Source organism: Oncorhynchus mykiss, chromosome 3 (assembly GCF_057628025.1).
Source record: "Oncorhynchus mykiss isolate SJ-2025 chromosome 3, ASM5762802v1, whole genome shotgun sequence".
NCBI classification, from domain to species: Eukaryota; Metazoa; Chordata; class Actinopteri; order Salmoniformes; family Salmonidae; genus Oncorhynchus; species Oncorhynchus mykiss.
In genome coordinates this window covers 29720990-29739798 of record NC_143024.1, presented here as the reverse complement: position 1 = coordinate 29739798, position 18809 = coordinate 29720990, and the positions used below count along the sequence as shown (strand labels likewise).

The 18809-nt window shown below is 41.3% G+C and overlaps 1 protein-coding gene across 3 annotated transcripts in view; it reads right to left on the bottom strand.

Annotated features, from left to right (window-relative positions):
• Positions 1-86: 86 nt before the first annotated feature.
• Positions 87-18809, bottom strand: part of LOC110511665 (nuclear receptor coactivator 7) — a 47181-nt gene continuing 28458 nt past the window's right edge. Inside the window, exons 1-7 of one of the 3 annotated variants that reach the window (XM_021592485.3) lie at positions 5470-5620; positions 4815-4932; positions 3135-3281; positions 2610-2762; positions 2368-2463; positions 2097-2170; positions 87-1703 (exon numbers count right to left, since the gene is read on the bottom strand). In XM_021592485.3, the coding sequence (XP_021448160.3) occupies positions 1568-1703; positions 2097-2170; positions 2368-2463; positions 2610-2762; positions 3135-3281; positions 4815-4932; positions 5470-5495 (750 nt within the window). In that variant the 5' untranslated portion in view covers positions 5496-5620 and the 3' untranslated portion in view covers positions 87-1567. Of the gene's footprint in view, positions 1704-2096; positions 2171-2367; positions 2464-2609; positions 2763-3134; positions 3282-4004; positions 4200-4814; positions 4933-5469; positions 5621-18809 lie in introns of those variants that run through there. The other 2 variants (XM_090227296.1, XM_021592488.3) reach the window with 2 other exon arrangements.

Below are 18809 nucleotides of genomic sequence, written 5' to 3'. Positions count from 1 at the left end.
GATTAATATTAGTATTACTATTTCAGGCAATGATGCTTATTGATCTGAAAACAATCCGTCACATAATCACACAAGTTTAAAGCACATTTTTTGTCACCTGGAAATGCAGAATTTTAATAAGGAGCCATTAACAGTGCCAGCACTGTACAGCACACATACAGAAAAACAAAACAAAATACTTCACTGGATAACATTTCTTTAAATATATCTATATCTTTTTTTTATAGCAAATATAAAAAACAAAGGAATGTGAAAAAGACGCCAAACTAAAACAATTGGTCCATCTTATATCCTGTTTCTTTCTTTTAAACAAATGTCATTATTCTCTTTTAGAAATGTAAGAAAACATTTAACATGGATTTAAACCCATACCTTTAGTACAAACCATTAGAGGCCACTTTTAGCAGCTCTAAGAGACAGTTCTCTGCCGTGGCTGTTTCTAGACCTGAGTGTTGTGTGTGTGAGGAATCCCTACGGGGCATCTGATGTTGTACCCTTGTAACACAGACACAGAAATAAATACAAAATAGTTGGGTAGTACAGTAGTGTGTTCATCTTAGCCTCTATAAAGTTTAAAGCTTATGAGGAAATTGTAATGAAAATAGGATAATACTCTAAAATGGGCTTTGGTTTGTAAATGCTGTCCATAACAAAGGATTGATGGAGGGTTTACAGCTTAGATGTCTAGAACCAGTTGTAATGCTCGTATTGGACAGAGCTTGTTCAGTAGCAGGTATTGAGCAGCAAACAGTAGGACACTGTATAAACAGCCTGTCTATCTCTCACCATACAATCCTCAGTTAACCAGGCAAAACACAGATACAACCTGAGTTAATGCTGGTATAATAGGTTACGCGCTGGTAAAACACAGGTAAAACCAGCCTAAAAGTCATTAGACCAGGTTTTACACGTGACAAACCCAGGGGTGAATGACTGCCCCCTCTCATTCAAGGCCAACCACAGTACTGCAGGCATTATTTGCCAAACACAGAATCCCCAGTACAGTGAATGGGAAGATGGTAATCTTCATGGTCAATCTTCGTATAAATATAATAACAAATAAAAACAAAAATGTCTTATTACCCCAGATGTATGTGCTTAAACCGATTATTTTAAAATCGCACACAGAAGAAGTTACTATCATAATTTAGTAGCTAATGGCAGCATGCCCCATTCTGCCTTTAACATGAAATACTCAATGAGATGGGGCAGCACTGAACTAGCCTGCAACGTCACATCCTGGAGTAGCTCAAACTAGCATGTAATGCCTACGTAAATCTCCCACATGAGACGCCATCTTAATGGACTTCCTTGGCTTCAAATGCACTATTGAGTTTTCACATAGGAATGACTGGTGTCACGTGATCGATGGCGTTGTCCATTCATATATACAGTCATTGGACAAACCAAGCTTACTATATTAAGCTTACTGTACTTTAACAGCTTGAACACAGGCTAAACCTCACTGAACACAAGTAAAGCCATGTTGTAAACCATAGATAGACATGGCTCTGGCTTTTTTCTCTTTCTCTTTTCCGCTTCTGAGTCTCTCAGCGTCTCGCTCTGTTTACTGGACAGTCCAGACCTCCAGGTCCTGCACTGTGAAGTCTTGCTGGGTGGACAGGGGCTGGTTGTTGAAGGTGTGACATGGGAAGCTGGCACCGTAGTACAGATCAGCATCCAGCCACAGGCCAAAAAGCCCCCTAGAGGTCAACAAGAGAAAGATACAGTGGGGCAAAGAAGTATTTAGTCAGCCACCAATTGTGCAAGTTCTCCCACTTAAAAAGATGAGAGAGGCCTGTAATTTTCTCATAGGTACACTTCAACTATGACAGACAAAATGAGAGAAAAAAAATCTAGAAAATCACATTGTAGGATTTTTAATTAAATTATTTGCAAATTATGGTGGAGGACTTGCATAATTGGTGGCTGACTAAATACTTTTTTGCCCCACTGTATATATCAGACCAGAGCCAAAGGATGCGGTTTAGCCAATCTGATCTGTAGACATCAATGAGTTTGTGGAAGCTAACTAGATTTACTTTTAGATGATAAAGGCTTCGGTATTTCTGATAAAGAAAATTCTGAACACTTACCCTCCTCCACCAATCTGTAGAGAGTCCATATGGCCCCTGATGAAGTAAGAGTTCTCACCACTCCACCTGTAGGCCTGTGTGAAGAGAGAGGTGTCAGATTAACTCCACCCATCACGACAGTCAAGAGACAGCCTATTAACTACAACGACAGGGGCTGTATCTGAAATGACACCCTATTCCCTATAGTACAAAGGTAAGCTCTGGTCAAATGTATATAGTGAATAGGATGCCATTTTGGACAAGCCGTGCACACAACAGTATGCAATGTTACCTTAAATGCAGGGTCGAAGCTGTAGACAAAAGTCTCTCCTGTTCCGTAGCAACAGTCACTCACTCTGAAGGGATGGGAGGAGAAGGCACCAAACACCTGAGAGAGAGGAAAACAAACCTATTAGCATTTTACTGGGATCGTATGACCCATTCATAATGTAATAACAATGTAATAGCAGTACATGGATGTAACAGTACGTTAAATGTCAGTCATATAGAACAGTGCGTTGTTGAGATGTCTACCTTTTTTTCCATGTCTTTGATGACCAGAAGCACAGGACTGTCGATGTGGGCCATTTGCCTGTACAGACTCTTCAGGCTGGTGCCATGAATGGCTGTGCTGTAGACCAGGTTCCATGGATACCCCTGTGTCCTTGCTGGTATGTGATTGGCTAGCTGTGGGTTTCAGAAACAGAGGATGAGATGGATGATGAGAAAATATCCCATTTAAATTCACATGTCAAAGCTGTGTAATGCTGATATGAGTATGTGCACTTTATTTTCCAGGAACTCAGTATAAATTGAAGAACCAAAAAAAAGTCCCATATTTAGCTTTGTACATATCAAACAAACCAAAGCACTATGTTATTCCCATGAGCTGGCTGTGTAGCCTATATAGTGCTGGGAGATGATTGCTTTACTTTTCCTTTACTTCATTAGGTTTATTTGATAAGTACAAAGCACCTTCATCAACATTTCTGTAAACATGCCAGAAGTGACTGTATTAGCCACAGTGTTTTGTTGTAGTGTAGTTTAACAGTAACTCACACTCTCGATGTGTTGGTCGTTGAGGAGCTGGCTGTGGTTTCGGAGAACAGGAAGTATGTCCTCAGGCTCCTCGCCCTCAGAGCGGTTACCCTCCTCTGAGCTGCACACGCTCCATCGAGGCATTACTGAATCGTTCCCTGTGATAATCTGCAAGGAAATAACCACAAACTCTGTTAAGGGGAAAGTTCACCAAAATTACTTATATGTCCCAGGTATTATAATTTTTCACTTTCATGTTCAAATTATCTTCAAGTAACTTTATTAAGGTACAAAATCCATTTCAGTCACTTTGGGATGATTTGGACATGAAATCACAACTCTGTTAAAACACATTCTCCTTTTCGCTCTGTGAGTTTCTCAGCCACATCTCTGTTAAAACACACTCTCTTTTTCTCTCTGTGATTTTCTTAGCCACATCTCTGTTAAAACACACTCTCTTTTTCTCTCTGTGATTTTCTCAGCCACATCTCTGTTAAAACACATTCTCTTTTTCTCTCTGCTGTGAGTTTCTCAGCCACATCTCTGTTAAAACACATTCTCTTTTTCTCTCTGCTGTGAGTTTCTCAGCCACATCTCTGTTAAAACACACTCTCTTTTTCACTCTGTGAGTTTCTCAGCCACATCTCTGTTAAAACACATTCTCTTTTTCTCTCTGCTGTGAGTTTCTCAGCCACATCTCTGTTAAAACACACTCTCTTTTTCACTCTGTGAGTGATTATTATTGCACACCACCCTAAAACTACTCTTCACATATTTGGATCATACTAAAGGTATTTCAAAAAATACAAATAAAAATGGCATTCATACTAGTACATTATCTCACACTAAACATTACAATTCACAAAAATAAGAGTATATTTAGCAACCCACCACTACATATGGCTCCAGACATTTGTTTGCAAAGTAAAGCACCTTGATGTTCTCCTGCATTGGTCTCATGTCTACTAATATTCCTCCCAAACACAACTCATGTATACTAATAATGTAACACAGTTGCCTCAGTATATGATACTGTATGTACCACAGGCACAGGCAAGAGTGTGAACTGATAACCTATACCCAACCATCAAATGCTCTCTCTTACTTCATTCAACTTCCATCCCCCTAAATCTCATTGGCTGATAGCAGACCTGCTTGTGGAAACCGTATTGGCCACCTCAGTTTTGTGTTTCAGATTCCTTTCTCGAAAAACAGGATGGCACTTGTAGTAAACTGAATTATGGGGCATATGTCCATATATGGGGTGTCCGGCAGGTTTGAGCTAACTGTCAAAATATCTCATTGTTGCACTCATGGCAATGAGCCAACAATTCTGTAGCCTGGGTACTAGTCTGTGTCTCCTAACCTTCCACTCCTTGTACTCCGTGCTATTTGCCAAACATGTTTAGCATATGAGAAGAAGTGGCAGGGAGTGGAATGTTAGGAGAAGAAGACTGGTACCCAGGCTAACAAATATGTGCCTTAAAGCTACAATATTTCATAGATATTTCATCACAACAAACCTAACCTAGATGTATAAATGTCAAGTAAAAATAGTTTCAAACTTGCTTAAATCTATTATTTCATACTTGTTTAATTTGTCTAATCCATTCTTTATAATGAGAAACCGCTCTCATTGTTTTAGAGATAGAGGTCGTTGAATGCAATGCCACGTCTTTAGATCCTTGAATCAGAACTCACCTCCCAGTTTATGGCAGCACAGCAGCACAGCACAGCTAGCTCGTATTTCTCCACTACCAGACGGCAGGGATGCTTGTGGTGTCTCGTTTTGTTGTCCTTGGTTTGGATCAGTTCAACCCTGAGGAGGCAATCACATACATCAATATATTGTTTATGTACTTTAAATTATGTAATACGTTTCACCAAAAACCCACACACTCCTCTGAAATATGATTGAAACACAATCTAATCTAGCAACCACAAGCCAGAAATCTTTAAACAAGCCTAAAGTGAACCAATTTCTGCATGGAAAAACAAGTCTTTCAGCTACTTTTCAGAAATAGCTCTTAGAGGAAAAAGCTCATTTAGGGTCCAAATGCATGACTACAGCCCATTGGAATGCCACTATCAGATCATACATAGCCTCTGGTCTGCATGAATAATGACTAAAGCACACACAAGACCTGAAGAGGCTGGAGCTGAAGCTGACATAGGCCTAGCTATTTTCCCGATCAAGAAAACCCCCAAAAGCTGCAATACCAAAATCGCTCCTACTGCCCTTGTTAAATTAAATTTTTAACCTAGCAAAGAAAGGGCAAGATTTGTCTTTACAAACCCCTTATTTCTCAAAATCAAGTGTCCAGGTTTGGTATCCATGGTAAGTATTGTCACTTACTCTTCAAAGCTGTAATTTACTCCCATGCTGAATAGTAGCTGGGGTAGAAAGGAGGAGCAGGAGATGGAAAAGGAGGTGAAGAAGAGAGGATGATATGGTGAAAATTAGAGCGGATTGTCTGGAGGCTCAGTGCTTTAACAGCATGTCTACCCCATCTCAGCCATCAGGCATCTTATACTCCAGCGTTACAGCTTAGATAAGCCCCTTTCACCATAAAACCCTCCCTTAAGGTCCTTCAAGGCCGCCTGACATGGAGGATTTCACAATGGCGTTAGATAGCCTCTGTGACACATTATCTTTACTTGCTACAGTATGCCTCCCTGGGCTGAATCTGGGTCAGAAAATGACAGTGTCAATTCACTGTCGCAGAGACGCTAATTTCCAAACAAATAAAGGTCTGGCTGACAGACACTGTCTTTTTCAATCTGTCTCTTTTCCTGATACTTTTGTTTAATTGCAATCTGCACTTTATTGTGTGAAACACAGCCAGTCCCAATTGACTACCTTCCTTACCCTTCAAGGTGTGCCGATCTGTGAGGTGGAAGCTCCTCCACTACATTGCGTATACCTATCCAGACCCTGTACAGAGTCTTTAAATCTCCAAGAGTTAGTGGTCAAGAGGAAGGGGTAAGGAGCAAATTGGAAACTCTGTCTAAATAAAGCCAGGGGTCACAGAGGAGGCCAAGAGGTTACACAACAGTAGCCAACCATAGGATGGAAGAAATCCATATCAGACTGAGTGGGGGCTGATTATACAGACACACATGGAGGATCGATGGTGTTGCACATTTACATGACTATGTGAAATATATTTTATTGAGTTAAATATAAATGGACAACTTTTCCATGAGTGAAAAACATGAATCACATCCAATTAAAGATCTACTGTAATCTACTGGTACTATATATAAATAAAAACATTTAGACTGAGCTATCAATCTGGTATAGTGTGTGCCCTTTCCAGGACAATTGCTTAATAGTTACACTTTGTACTGTACCTGTTAGACAACTTTCACTTGGCAGTGAAGCATCTAGTAGTTGCTTCAACTCTCCTCCAACTCCTGCAAATCCGCTCTCTGCCTCAGCACGTTCCAGATGAGTCATGGGAAAATCCCACATGGACCTGGACATGCTAAATGCATCCTTAGTGCATTTAACTATTAAATGCAACTAATTGAATGGCCGCTTTGGGAGTGTGTACAAAATGCTAATCAGGCAATAAGTATTTAAGGAAAATGTGTATATTTAGATGGGGGATGGGGAAGAAGGCCATGGCATGTCTTTAGTTTGGTTTGCTGTGGTAGACTGCTGTAGACCCTGTGGCAGGCCCTCTATCAGAAGGATGAGGAATTATCATCCAGAATACAGTTTGACACTTCATCAGACCATTATCACAGAGACTTTGACTGGACCTAGGGATATTACATGTAAGAACCACTGAAACGTTGTATAGCGCAACCCCAATCTATGAAACCTATTGATTAAAAAAAACGTACTTGTTTCACACAGATGTTATCATTCCATATTGTGTGTTTTCCTGTCAATAGTGGTGCGTATCTGAGTGGTAATAGACAGTAGAAAACATTTCTTTATCACCCCAAACTTGCGTCAGTTAGTCTTACCTGCTGTAAACCGTGTACGTGACGAATAACAGTTGATTTGGGATGGGAGAGCTACAGTAGGGTTCTACAGTAGGGTTCACACACAGGTCACAGACTCTACAGAGGTGTCAGAGAACTAATAGGATTACTAGGCTACCATGTGAAAACAAAACTGTGAGGAGATTATTGACCGTTCAAAAGGTTTTGAAAGAGTAAACAGCATTCACTGGTAAAGGGCAAAGCTGCAGGTGTCAGCCCTCTTTAAAGATGCCTGATGTCCACCTGTTCGCTCACAGATGTTGAGAAAGAGGAACTGCCTTACTGTAAAACAAAACTTTCCTACTATATTTATCATCCTCTGATAGGGAGTTGTCTCTTCCTCCTATATACCCATTTTATGAGGATTGAATGAAATGCAGAAGTACTATCCACCTAAAAGCACACAGCAATTCAACTGTCAAATACAAACAATGACTACATTCATTTGTATGAGATGAAAACTGATTATTTCCTTAGGGAAAGGGGATATCTTCTCAGCTTCACAACTGAATGCATTCAACCGAAATGTGTCTTCCTCATTTAACCCAACCCCTCTGAATCAGAGAGGTGCAGGGCATGCCCTAATTGATGTCATCGGTGCCCGGGGAGCAGTTGTTGTTGGGGTTAACTGCCTTGCTCAAGGGCGGACTGACAGATTTTTCCACATTGTCGGCTCTGGGATTCGAACAAGCAACCTATCGGTTACTGTTTCAACACTAACCGCTAGGCTCCTTCACCAGCCAGAGGTTCCAGTCCAGTCAAACGAACTACATGCAGTAACAAATGCATTTTATTAGCAGCTAAACATGCATAACTCTCTCTCTGATTTTCATGCGTAACCTTTTGCTTTGGGATCAGTACCCATTTAGAGCGTATGCAAAAAGTTTAACATTTGGGCCAAGTGATAAAGTTTGTATTTTTTCTTCAGTAGGCCTTCAGTCGGCCTAAATATAGTTTTGCTGCAGCAATGGGAACACTTTTCATTACAAGTCAACTCTGGGTCCATTATAGAGAGGAGTCACCCTCACCTGTCCTGCTATAAGGCACAAGAGAAGAACTTGTTGGGGTTGAACCAGTTAATTTTGGGTGACATAGAACTGCACGGCTAGTGTCCTAGGCCCCACAGAGCAGCAGTAAAACGACAACAATAGCAGCCACATCCTCCTGACCCGGTTACCTTAAACTCACTCAAATGACACTACACTACATATCTCAATGAGAGATCCAACCACTTTCAGCAGTTATTGAATAAGAGAGTTGACACAAAAGGACCATGATGTAGAGAGCATTCAGATGGCTGTGCAAATAAACTTGGCAATACTGTATTCCTTTTGCCTGGCTGGTTGAACCAGACTTGATAAGTAAAGAGGTAGAATAATGGTGTGGGCAGTGTTCATTCTGGTTCAACTAGGCAAGTAATGATGTATTATCTTAATTTGATCACTCTGTGGTTACAGAGAATTTCCCTTCACCTGAGGAAATTCAAATGTGCCTCTTGATTTACATATATTTACTGAAAACCTGCAGTTTTCTTTCTTTCTCTATCGCTCGCTAAACACTAAAGAACCAGACAGAATAAATGTGCTACTACTGTAGGTCGTACTGCTGTGACATTCAAATGTACATGCAGTTCAACAACCGTTGTTTTACATAGCTTAATAACACAAGATAGATTTTGTTCTCCACTATGCCATAGAAGTGTATATGAAATGCAGCTGTAGGCTACACCTAAACTATAGCCTACTGTAGCCTATCCAAGACTAATTTCCCAATAAAAAATATCACATTTTTAAATAATCAAGTCCTCCTGCTGCAGGATTATTTTACTCCTGTGACGAAACTGGTCAAATGAAGATCTGACACCTGTATTTCTTCCCTTCATACACTAAACCACAGCAAACTGTTCCCATGGAAAAGCAAGTCTGCTGCAGTCAGCATCAAATATACTTGTATTTGTCACATGCTTCATATATATAAATAGTGACATGAGGAAAAAATACACAGTGAATAACGAATAACAAAAACGAGTAAAAATAACATGGCTATGTACAGGGAGTACCAGTACCGAGTCAATGTGCATGGATACGAGATCATTTAAGTAACTATGTAATTACATACAGTGAGTGTACTAAACATTAGGAACACCTTCCTAATATTGAGTTGCACACCCTTTTGCCCTTAGAACAGCCGTAATTCGTCGGGTCATGGACTCTACAAGGTGTCGAAAGCGTTCCACAGGGATGCTGGCCCATGTTCACTCCAATGCTTCCCACAGTTGTGTCAAGCTTTTGGGTGGTGGATCATTCTTGATAAACTGTTGAGTGTGAAAAACCCAATTCTTAACACACTCAAACCCAGTGCACCTGGCACCTACTACCATATCCTGTCCTAAGGCACTTAAATGTTTTTTCTTGTCCATTCACTCTCTGAACGGCGCACATACACAATCCATGTCTCAATGGTCCCAAGGCTTAAACATCTTTCTTTAACCTGTCTCCTCCCCTTCATCTACACTGATTGAAGTGGATTTAACAAGTGACATCAACAAGGGATTATATCTTTCACCTGGATTCATCTGGCCAGTCTATGTCATGGAAAGAGCAGGTGTTCCTTGATGGTAGGGATAATGTGAATAGTTAACAGATAGACAATAGACAGTAGTAGCAGCATATGTGGTGAATGTGAAAGTGTGTATGAGTGTGTTTGTGGTGGCAGTATGTTGTGTGTGTGTGTGTGTGTGTGTGTGGGGGGGGGGGGGGGGGGTACATAGCATCAGAGCATTACACAAGATGAATAAATGTGTTTATGACCAAGCCAAATCTCAAAGCTCGCTGAGACAGTTTGGTCTGGAAAAAGAATGTCTAAGTAGCTTGTATTCATTTTATTGTCTTATTATTGTTTTTGTCCTATACTCTTTCATGTACAGTGAGTGTATGTGGGTTTTTCAAAAAGTGCATTATCCCATGTATTATTATTATTATTATTGTACTGTTGGCAAGTAAAGTTTGTACATTTTGGGAAGAGGCCTGGGTAGAATGGGGACAACATATTCTCCTCATGCTATTAGTGTTTATCATATATATGGTCATTATCTGAAATTGAATTTAATAGATGAGAGGGCAATGAGAACAAGAAAGGAATCCAACTTCACTACAGACTGTTCAAATAGATTGCAATTCATCAATACCACATCTCTCTCTCCCGTTATCTCTCACTCTTCCCCTCCTTCTGTCTATATCTAGCAATAATATTATGTCACTGGTGCATTGTCTGGTGTAATGCAGAATAAAATAGGGTTTTATGCTTTTTACCCCTTTTTCTCCCCAATTTCGTGGTATCCAATTGTTGTACTTTAGCTATATTGTATCATCGCTACAACTCCCGTACGGGAAGTTGAAAGTCATGTGTCCACACAACCCAGCCAGCCGCACTGCTTCTTAACACAGCGCGCATCCAACCCGGAAGCCAGCCGCACCAATCAAAACTATCACATTTTATATCAGTACATCTGCAGACCTTTTTATGTGTTTTATGGGTCGTTCTGCCATAAAGACACCATTTTCTTTTGTTTCAGCGGCCCATAGTATGGAGTGCAGCATTGATACATGAAGGGGGCAAGACAGCATTGTGCCGTGGGAATTAAGGGAAAAAGAGGGCCAGCCTTATCTGCAGGGGACATGCAAGAGGGTTTTACGTAACTGTATTAATATAAAAACAATCATAAAATTCAGTTAAAATTCAGGGCATACACATTAATATCAGTGCCCTCATACACAAAGCGGTCTTTTGACTGGGTTAAGAAACTTAACTTTCATTTTTCCACAGAAATGTCAAAGTAAAGGGTCAAAGTGTGTGTGAAGAACCCTGTAACATTGTTATAAAGTAAAACAATGATTTTGAGTTAGGGGGTCAACCAGCTTGTGATATTCCCACTAATGCAGTCAGTGTCCCACTGCCGTTCAGTTCAACACGTAGCCCTTTAAATTTGCACCGCTCTGTGGTTGGCATGAATCTGAACCACAGCCAACCCACAGTCAGTGACTTTCTGTCACTTGTATTGTCAGTCAAATTAAAGCTGGGACTTTAATTTAAACAATAACAATGTGGGCACCCCTCCTCTGTTTTGGTAAAAAGCTGAGGGATGGGCCGAGAGAAATTCAAGCACTTTCAAATTCATAGACAGAACTATGGATGCAGGGACTAACTATTCATTGTACAAAATTATAGTTTTACCATGTTTTGAGACTATATAGTGTTTGTTTACATTTACACTGTTTACAAACCCTGGAGTAAAACAAGCTTATTTTTTTAGTTCTGATGGGGTATGACTGTTGAACTAAGCTCATGAGGCATTTTTAAGCTACATTATTCAGGAATCAAAGTAGGTAGCAAAAAAGGATTCTAGCATTAAAACTAAAACATGCAATACAACCAAATTAAAAAACATTTAAAATATGTATTTATATTGCCAAATTGCATGAAATTACTATGGATGCTGTTTCTGCCATAATACCAAATAACTGTCAGGTAGGGTAGACAGCTCTGTCCACCAATTTAACTCTAGGGAGAGAGAGTAGTGAGACACAGACCCCCCAACTCAATCCATTGCAAAGAAATGGGAACCAGAAGGCAGGTTCACTCAGAATGCATCAACAGGCTTCCATGGAAACTAACCAGCGACACCATCATGACTTATCAAACAGAATCTTCACATGTTTTTCTATTTGCTTCACTTTTACCCATCACTCTAAGAAAGGTGTGGGGACAGCTATGGCTTGTGGTACTGGAACCAGCCTGTATCTAACCCGACCTCTGTGGCTGCTCAGTGGGTGAGGTTTCTGTCACAGTGGAATGAGTAGCAATTTGAGTAAGGGGACTTTCATGTGGAAAATCATCACCTACATTAATCTTCCAGCAAGACAATAACCCCAAGCACAAATCAAAATCCACAAAGAAATGGTTAATTGTCCATAAAAATCAACATTTTGCAATGGCCATCTCAGTCTCCGGACCTGAACCTCATTCATTCCGGACCCCACTGTATATGAAATGTTGAAACATATAGTTTACTTATGTTATTACCTAACATGACTGTAAAGAATAAGTAGTAATAAAGAGCTTTACTTTGTTGAAGGGTTAAGGGGTTTATAAATCTAATCACAACCTAGATTACAAAATAACCTTTAGGGGACACATTTCAGTAGGAAAGGAGCTGAGAGCGCAATTGACGGAACCAAACATTGAGTTGAAAAGGAGAAGATAACTGAAATAAAATGTTCAACTGCGGGCCGTGCACAGACCTTTGATGGGGCTACGTCTTTGCTAGAACCTCTCCTGGGCTGGGTAGGAGGCTATATCAATTGATAATCGCGAATGTAGGCTAGATTAATCAACTAGCTAGCTAGTCTATGCTGTCAACTACGGCAAGAGAGCATAGTGCTGTGGGATTTAAGAAACGTTGTACAACGCAACCCCAATTTAAATCAATGATAACCTATTGATTAAAAAAACTGTATAACACTGGTTCACGCAGAGGTTATCATTCCAACTCTTATTGTGTGTTTTCATGTCGATAGTGGTGCGTGTCTGAGTGATAATAGGCAGTAGAAAACATTTGTCTATCACCCCTAACTTGTCAGTCTTACCTTCTGGAAACTGTGTACGTGAACCTCACCATAATTTGGGATGCTGCACAACTGCACGGCTATGCTACGTGACAGAGGTCGTGTTCCCCTGATCAGGCGAGGCGACACAACAACCAATAAACACAATGAAACAATGGAAAGGCCACGGACGACGACAACCCCTCTACTGAGATACCAGCAAGAATAAGCCAGACCTGGCAAGAATAAAGCCGTTACCTCGGCAGTTTCCATTCTAAATATAATACCCGCAATGAAGATCGTAAGAATAAATACAAATGGTCGAAATTCGTAAAATGTTATTAGGAAGCAGACTTAAAAATATAATTATGAATAGCCTTAATAGCACAAATAATATTATAGCATTAACAATACTGTTAACAGCAATAAGAGTAATGATTACTATTAAGTTATTATGGTAACAACAGTTAAACAAATAACACATTATTTATAATGCTTCTATTAATATTATTGTTATTAATACTATTAATTTTATTTTTATTTTTATTTTACCTTTATTTAACCAGGTAGGCAAGTTCAGAACAAGTTCTCATTTACAATTGCGACCTGGCCAAGATAAAGCAAAGCAGTTCGACAGATACAACAACACAGAGTTACACATGGAGTAAAACAAACATACAGTCAATAATAAAGTATAAACAAGTCTATATACAATGTGAGCAAATGAGGTGAGAAGGGAGGTAAAGGCAAAAAAAGGCCTTGGTGGCAAGGTAAATACAATATAGCAAGTAAAACACTGGAATGGTAGTTTTGCAATGGAAGAATGTGCAAAGTAGAAATAAAAATAATGGGGTGCAAAGGAGCAAAATAAATAAATAAATTAAATACAGTTGGGAAAGAGGTAGTTGATAGGGCTAAATTATATGTGGGCTATGTACAGGTGCAGTAATCTGTGAGCTGCTCTGACAGTTGGTGCTTAAAGCTAGTGAGGGAGATAAGTGTTTCCAGTTTCAGAGATTTTTGTAGTTCGTTCCAGTCATTGGCAGCAGAGAACTGGAAAGAGAGGCGGCCAAAGAAAGAATTGGTTTTGGGGGTGACTAGAGAGATATACCTGCTGGAGCGTGTGCTACAGGTGGGAGATGCTATGGTGACCAGCGAGCTGAGATAAGGGGGGACTTTACCTAGCAGGGTCTTGTAGATGACATGGAGCCAGTGGGTTTGGCGACGAGTATGAAGCGAGGGCCAGCCAACGAGAGCGTACAGGTCGCAATGGTGGGTAGTGTATGGGGCTTTGGTGACAAAACGGATTGCACTGTGATAGACTGCATCCAGTTTGTTGAGTAGGGTATTGGAGGCTATTTTGTAAATTACATCGCCAAAGTCGAGGATTGGTAGGATGGTCAGTTTTACAAGGGTATGTTTGGCAGCATGAGTGAAGGATGCTTTGTTGCGAAATAGGAAGCCAATTCTAGATTTAACTTTGGATTGGAGATGTTTGATATGGGTCTGGAAGGAGAGTTTACAGTCTAACCAGACACCTAAGTATTTGTAGTTGTCCACGTATTCTAAGTCAGAGCCGTCCAGAGTAGTGATGTTGGACAGGCGGGTAGGTGCAGGTAGTGATCGGTTGAAGAGCATGCATTTAGTTTTACTTGTATTTAAGAGCAGTTGGAGGCCACGGAAGGAGAGTTGTATGGCATTGAAGCTTGTCTGGAGGGTTGTTAACACAGTGTCCAAAGAAGGGCCGGAAGTATACAGAATGGTGTCGTCTGCGTAGAGGTGGATCAGAGACTCACCAGCAGCAAGAGCGACCTCATTGATGTATACAGAGAAGAGAGTCGGTCCAAGAATTGAACCCTGTGGCACCCCCATAGAGACTGCCAGAGGTCCGGACAACAGACCCTCAGATTTGACACACTGAACTCTATCAGAGAAGTAGTTGGTGAACCAGGCGAGGCAATCATTTGAGAAACCAAGGCTGTTGAGTCTGCCGATGAGGATGTGGTGATTGACAGAGTCGAAAGCCTTGGCCAGATCAATGAATACGGCTGCACAGTAATGTTTCTTATCGATGGCGGTTAAGATATCGTTTAGGACCTTGAGCGTGGCTGAGGTGCACCCATGACCAGCTCTGAAACCAGATTGCATAGCAGAGAAGGTATGGTGAGATTCAAAATGGTCGGTAATCTGTTTGTTGACTTGGCTTTCAAAGACCTTAGAAAGGCATGGTAGGATAGATATAGGTCTGTAGCAGTTTGGGTCAAGAGTGTCCCCCCCTTTGAAGAGGGGGATGACCGCAGCTGCTTTCCAATCTTTGGGAATCTCAGACGACACGAAAGAGAGGTTGAACAGGCTAGTAATAGGGGTGGCAACAATTTCGGCAGATAATTTTAGAAAGAAAGGGTCCAGATTGTCTAGCCCGGCTGATTTGTAGGGGTCCAGATTTTGCAGCTCTTTCAGAACATCAGCTGAATGGATTTGGGAGAAGGAGAAATGGGGAAGGCTTGGGCGAGTTGCTGTTGGGGGTGCAGTGCTGTTGACAGGGGTAGGAGTAGCCAGGTGGAAAGCATGGCCAGCAGTAGAAAAATGCTTATTGAAATTTTCAATTATGGTGGATTTATCAGTGGTGACAGTGTTTCCTATCTTCAGTGCACTGGGCAGCTGGGAGGAGGTGTTCTTATTCTCCATGGACTTTACAGTGTCCCAGAACTTTTTTGAGTTAGTGTTGCAAGAAGCAAATTTCTGCTTGAAAAAGCTAGCCTTGGCTTTTCTAACTGCCTGTGTATAATGGTTTCTAGCTTCCCTGAACAGCTGCATATCACGGGGGCTGTTCGATGCTAATGCAGAACGCCATAGGACGTTTTTGTGTTGATTAAGGGCAGTCAGGTCTGGGGAGAACCAAGGGCTATATCTGTTCCTGGTTCTAAATTTCTTGAATGGGGCATGTTTATTTAAGATGGTTAGGAAAGCATTTTTAAAAAATATCCAGGCATCCTCTACTGACGGGATGAGGTCAATATCCTTCCAGGATACCCCGGCCAGGTCGATTAGAAAGGCCTGCTCGCTGAAGTGTTTCAGGGAGCGTTTTACAGTGATGAGAGGAGGTCGTTTGACCGCTGACCCATTACGGATGCAGGCAATGAGGCAGTGATCGCTGAGATCTTGGTTGAAGACAGCAGAGGTGTATTTAGAGGGGAAGTTGGTTAGGATGATATCTATGAGGGTGCCCGTGTTTAAGGCTTTGGGGAGGTACCTGGTAGGTTCATTGATAATTTGTGTGAGATTGAGGGCATCAAGTTTAGATTGTAGGATGGCTGGGGTGTTAAGCATGTTCCAGTTTAGGTCGCCTAGCAGCACGAGCTCTGAAGATAGATGGGGGGCAATCAGTTCACATATGGTGTCCAGAGCACAGCTGGGGGCAGAGGGTGGTCTATAGCAGGCGGCAACGGTGAGAGACTTGTTTTTAGAAAGGTGGATTTTTAAAAGTAGAAGTTCAAATTGTTTGGGTACAGACCTGGATAGTAGGACAGAACTCTGCAGGCTATCTTTGCAGTAAATTGCAACACCGCCCCCTTTGGCAGTTCTATCTTGTCTGAAAATGTTGTAGTTTGGAATTAAAATGTCTGAATTTTTGGTGGTCTTCCTAAGCCAGGATTCAGACACAGCTAGAACATCCGGGTTGGCAGAGTGTGCTAAAGCAGTGAATAGAACAAACTTAGGGAGGAGGCTTCTAATGTTAACATGCATGAAACCAAGGCTATTACGGTTACAGAAGTCGTCAAAAGAGAGCGCCTGGGGAATAGGAGTGGAGCTAGGCACTGCAGGGCCTGGATTCACCTCTACATCGCCAGAGGAACATAGGAGGAGTAGAATAAGGGTGCGACTAAAAGCAATAAGAATTGGTCGTCTAGAACGTCTGGAACAGAGAGTAAAAGGAGGTTTCTGGGGGCGATAAAATAGCATCAAGGTATAATGTACAGACAAAGGTAAGGTAGGATGTGAATACAGTGGAGGTAAACCTAGGTATTGAGTGATGAAGAGAGAGATATTGTCTCTAGAAACATCATTGAAACCAGGAGATGTCATTGCATGTGTGGGTGGTGGAACTAATAGGTTGGATAAGGTATAGTGAGCAGGACTAGAGGCTCTACAGTGAAATAAGCCAATAAACACTAACCAGAACAGCAATGGACAAGACATATTGACATTAAGGAGAGGCATGCTTAGTCGAGTGATCAAAAGGGTCCAGTGAGTGGAGAGGTTGGTTTAGGGTCACGGCGATTTAGACAGCTAGCCAAGCCAACCGGTAGCAAGCTAGCATAGGATGGAGTCTGTTGTTAGCCACCTCTTGCGTTCGGTCAGTAGATTAGTGGGGTTCCGTGTGGTAGAGGGGATTAATCCAAATCACACAACAACAAAAATAAGAACAATAGATATAGTTATAGAGGCCCGAGAAGAAAACATAATAATTCAAATAAATAAATTGTCCGATTGTCTATTCAGATAGCAGCCGGAAAGACAGCTAACGGTTAGCGGGCCGCAGATGGGCGTTCCGGTAACGTCGCGACAGAGGAGCCAGCCGGATCTCCTTCAGGTAGATAACGTCGGCAGTCCGGTTGTGAAGGCCCGGTGGGGCTCCGCGTAGGCAGTGAAACGGGTCCGGATAGGTGACTGCAGCCCAGGAGTGAATGATGGAACTCAGGCGTGATTGACGGAGCTGGCTAGCACCGGAACAATCGATGTTTGCTCCGGAATCGACGAAAGCCGACTGTCACACGGATAGCAGCTAGCTAGCTGTGAGATCCGGGTATGAATGTCCAGAGAGCAGTTGAAATCCAGGGACATGGAGAGAAAAATTGGTCCGGTATGTTCCGTTCCGAGCCGCGCTGCGCCGTACAAAACTGGCAATAGATTTTCGATAGATTTTCGAACTAAAGGACAGCCGATGACCACAAACCGTGGTTAGCTTCTGATTAGCTTCTGGGCTAGCTCCTGGCTAGCTTCTGGCTAGTTTCTGGCCAGCCTCCTGGAGTTTCTGGCTAGCTTCCTGAAGGATTGCAGATCTGAGGTAAATAATACTTTTTTATAAATATAAATTGGTGAGGCTGGTTGCAGGAGAGTGTTTAGAAGATGAGTTGATGGAAAATAAAAATAAAATGTATGTGAAAAAAGTTGTAAATATATATATATACAGGACACGACAAGACGAGGACAAAAGACGTCTGAACTGCTATGCGATCTTGGATGAGAAATGATATTATAATAATCGACTTGTTAGCTTCTTTTTATCTCATTGTTATTTGGTCCATTATTACTTAAGTGAGGTGTTTGGAGGATATATTAGCACGGGTGTTCGTCGAGGGCCAGAAAACAATATATAGTCCCGACCAAAACTAGGGATGCTACCCAAACTGGCTGGTCGTTCGATCTATCTGTTTGGTTGCCATGAGACCGACCCAGTCATTCGTATTTTTGTTCATTATCTATGGACACGACCCAGTCTTTCATTCTAAACGTTCCATTGCCATACTGGCTGGCAACGTCCTTATCCCTTGCTCGCTAGCTAGCCAACTACGGCTAACTTACAGTCACGTCAAAAAGCCAGAAGAACAGCAAAGTAGCTGCATTTGCATTTGTTTAAAATGTTTTCTAGTGACATTTATTTGGATACATCCAGAACATTATTTAGCCTGGCATAGAAAATGTGCTCTCTCGTCAGGACACTGTTGTTCTGAGGAGCTAGCCAACAACACAACTAACACAATCTCTTCAAACTGAAGCTGGAAAGACAGCAAACCAGCTGCACTTTGTTTAGTTTGACCGGTTTTCTATTGATATTTCTTTGTTTATATCAATACAAATTATGCTGATTCATAATTTCGAAAGTCTGAAAAAAGCTGAATGCCTGTCTGTTTTATCCCGACACCTTGATTACTAAAGGACAGCTGGAGATTGAGTTTAAATATTAAAACAATGTTGTAAATGTCGGAGAGATAGACAGCAAGGTTTATACAAATCTCCACTGTTGAAAACTAAATATTAGTCTAAAGGAAATGTGAGATACAGTGCCTTTCAAAAGTATTAAAGAAAAAATTAG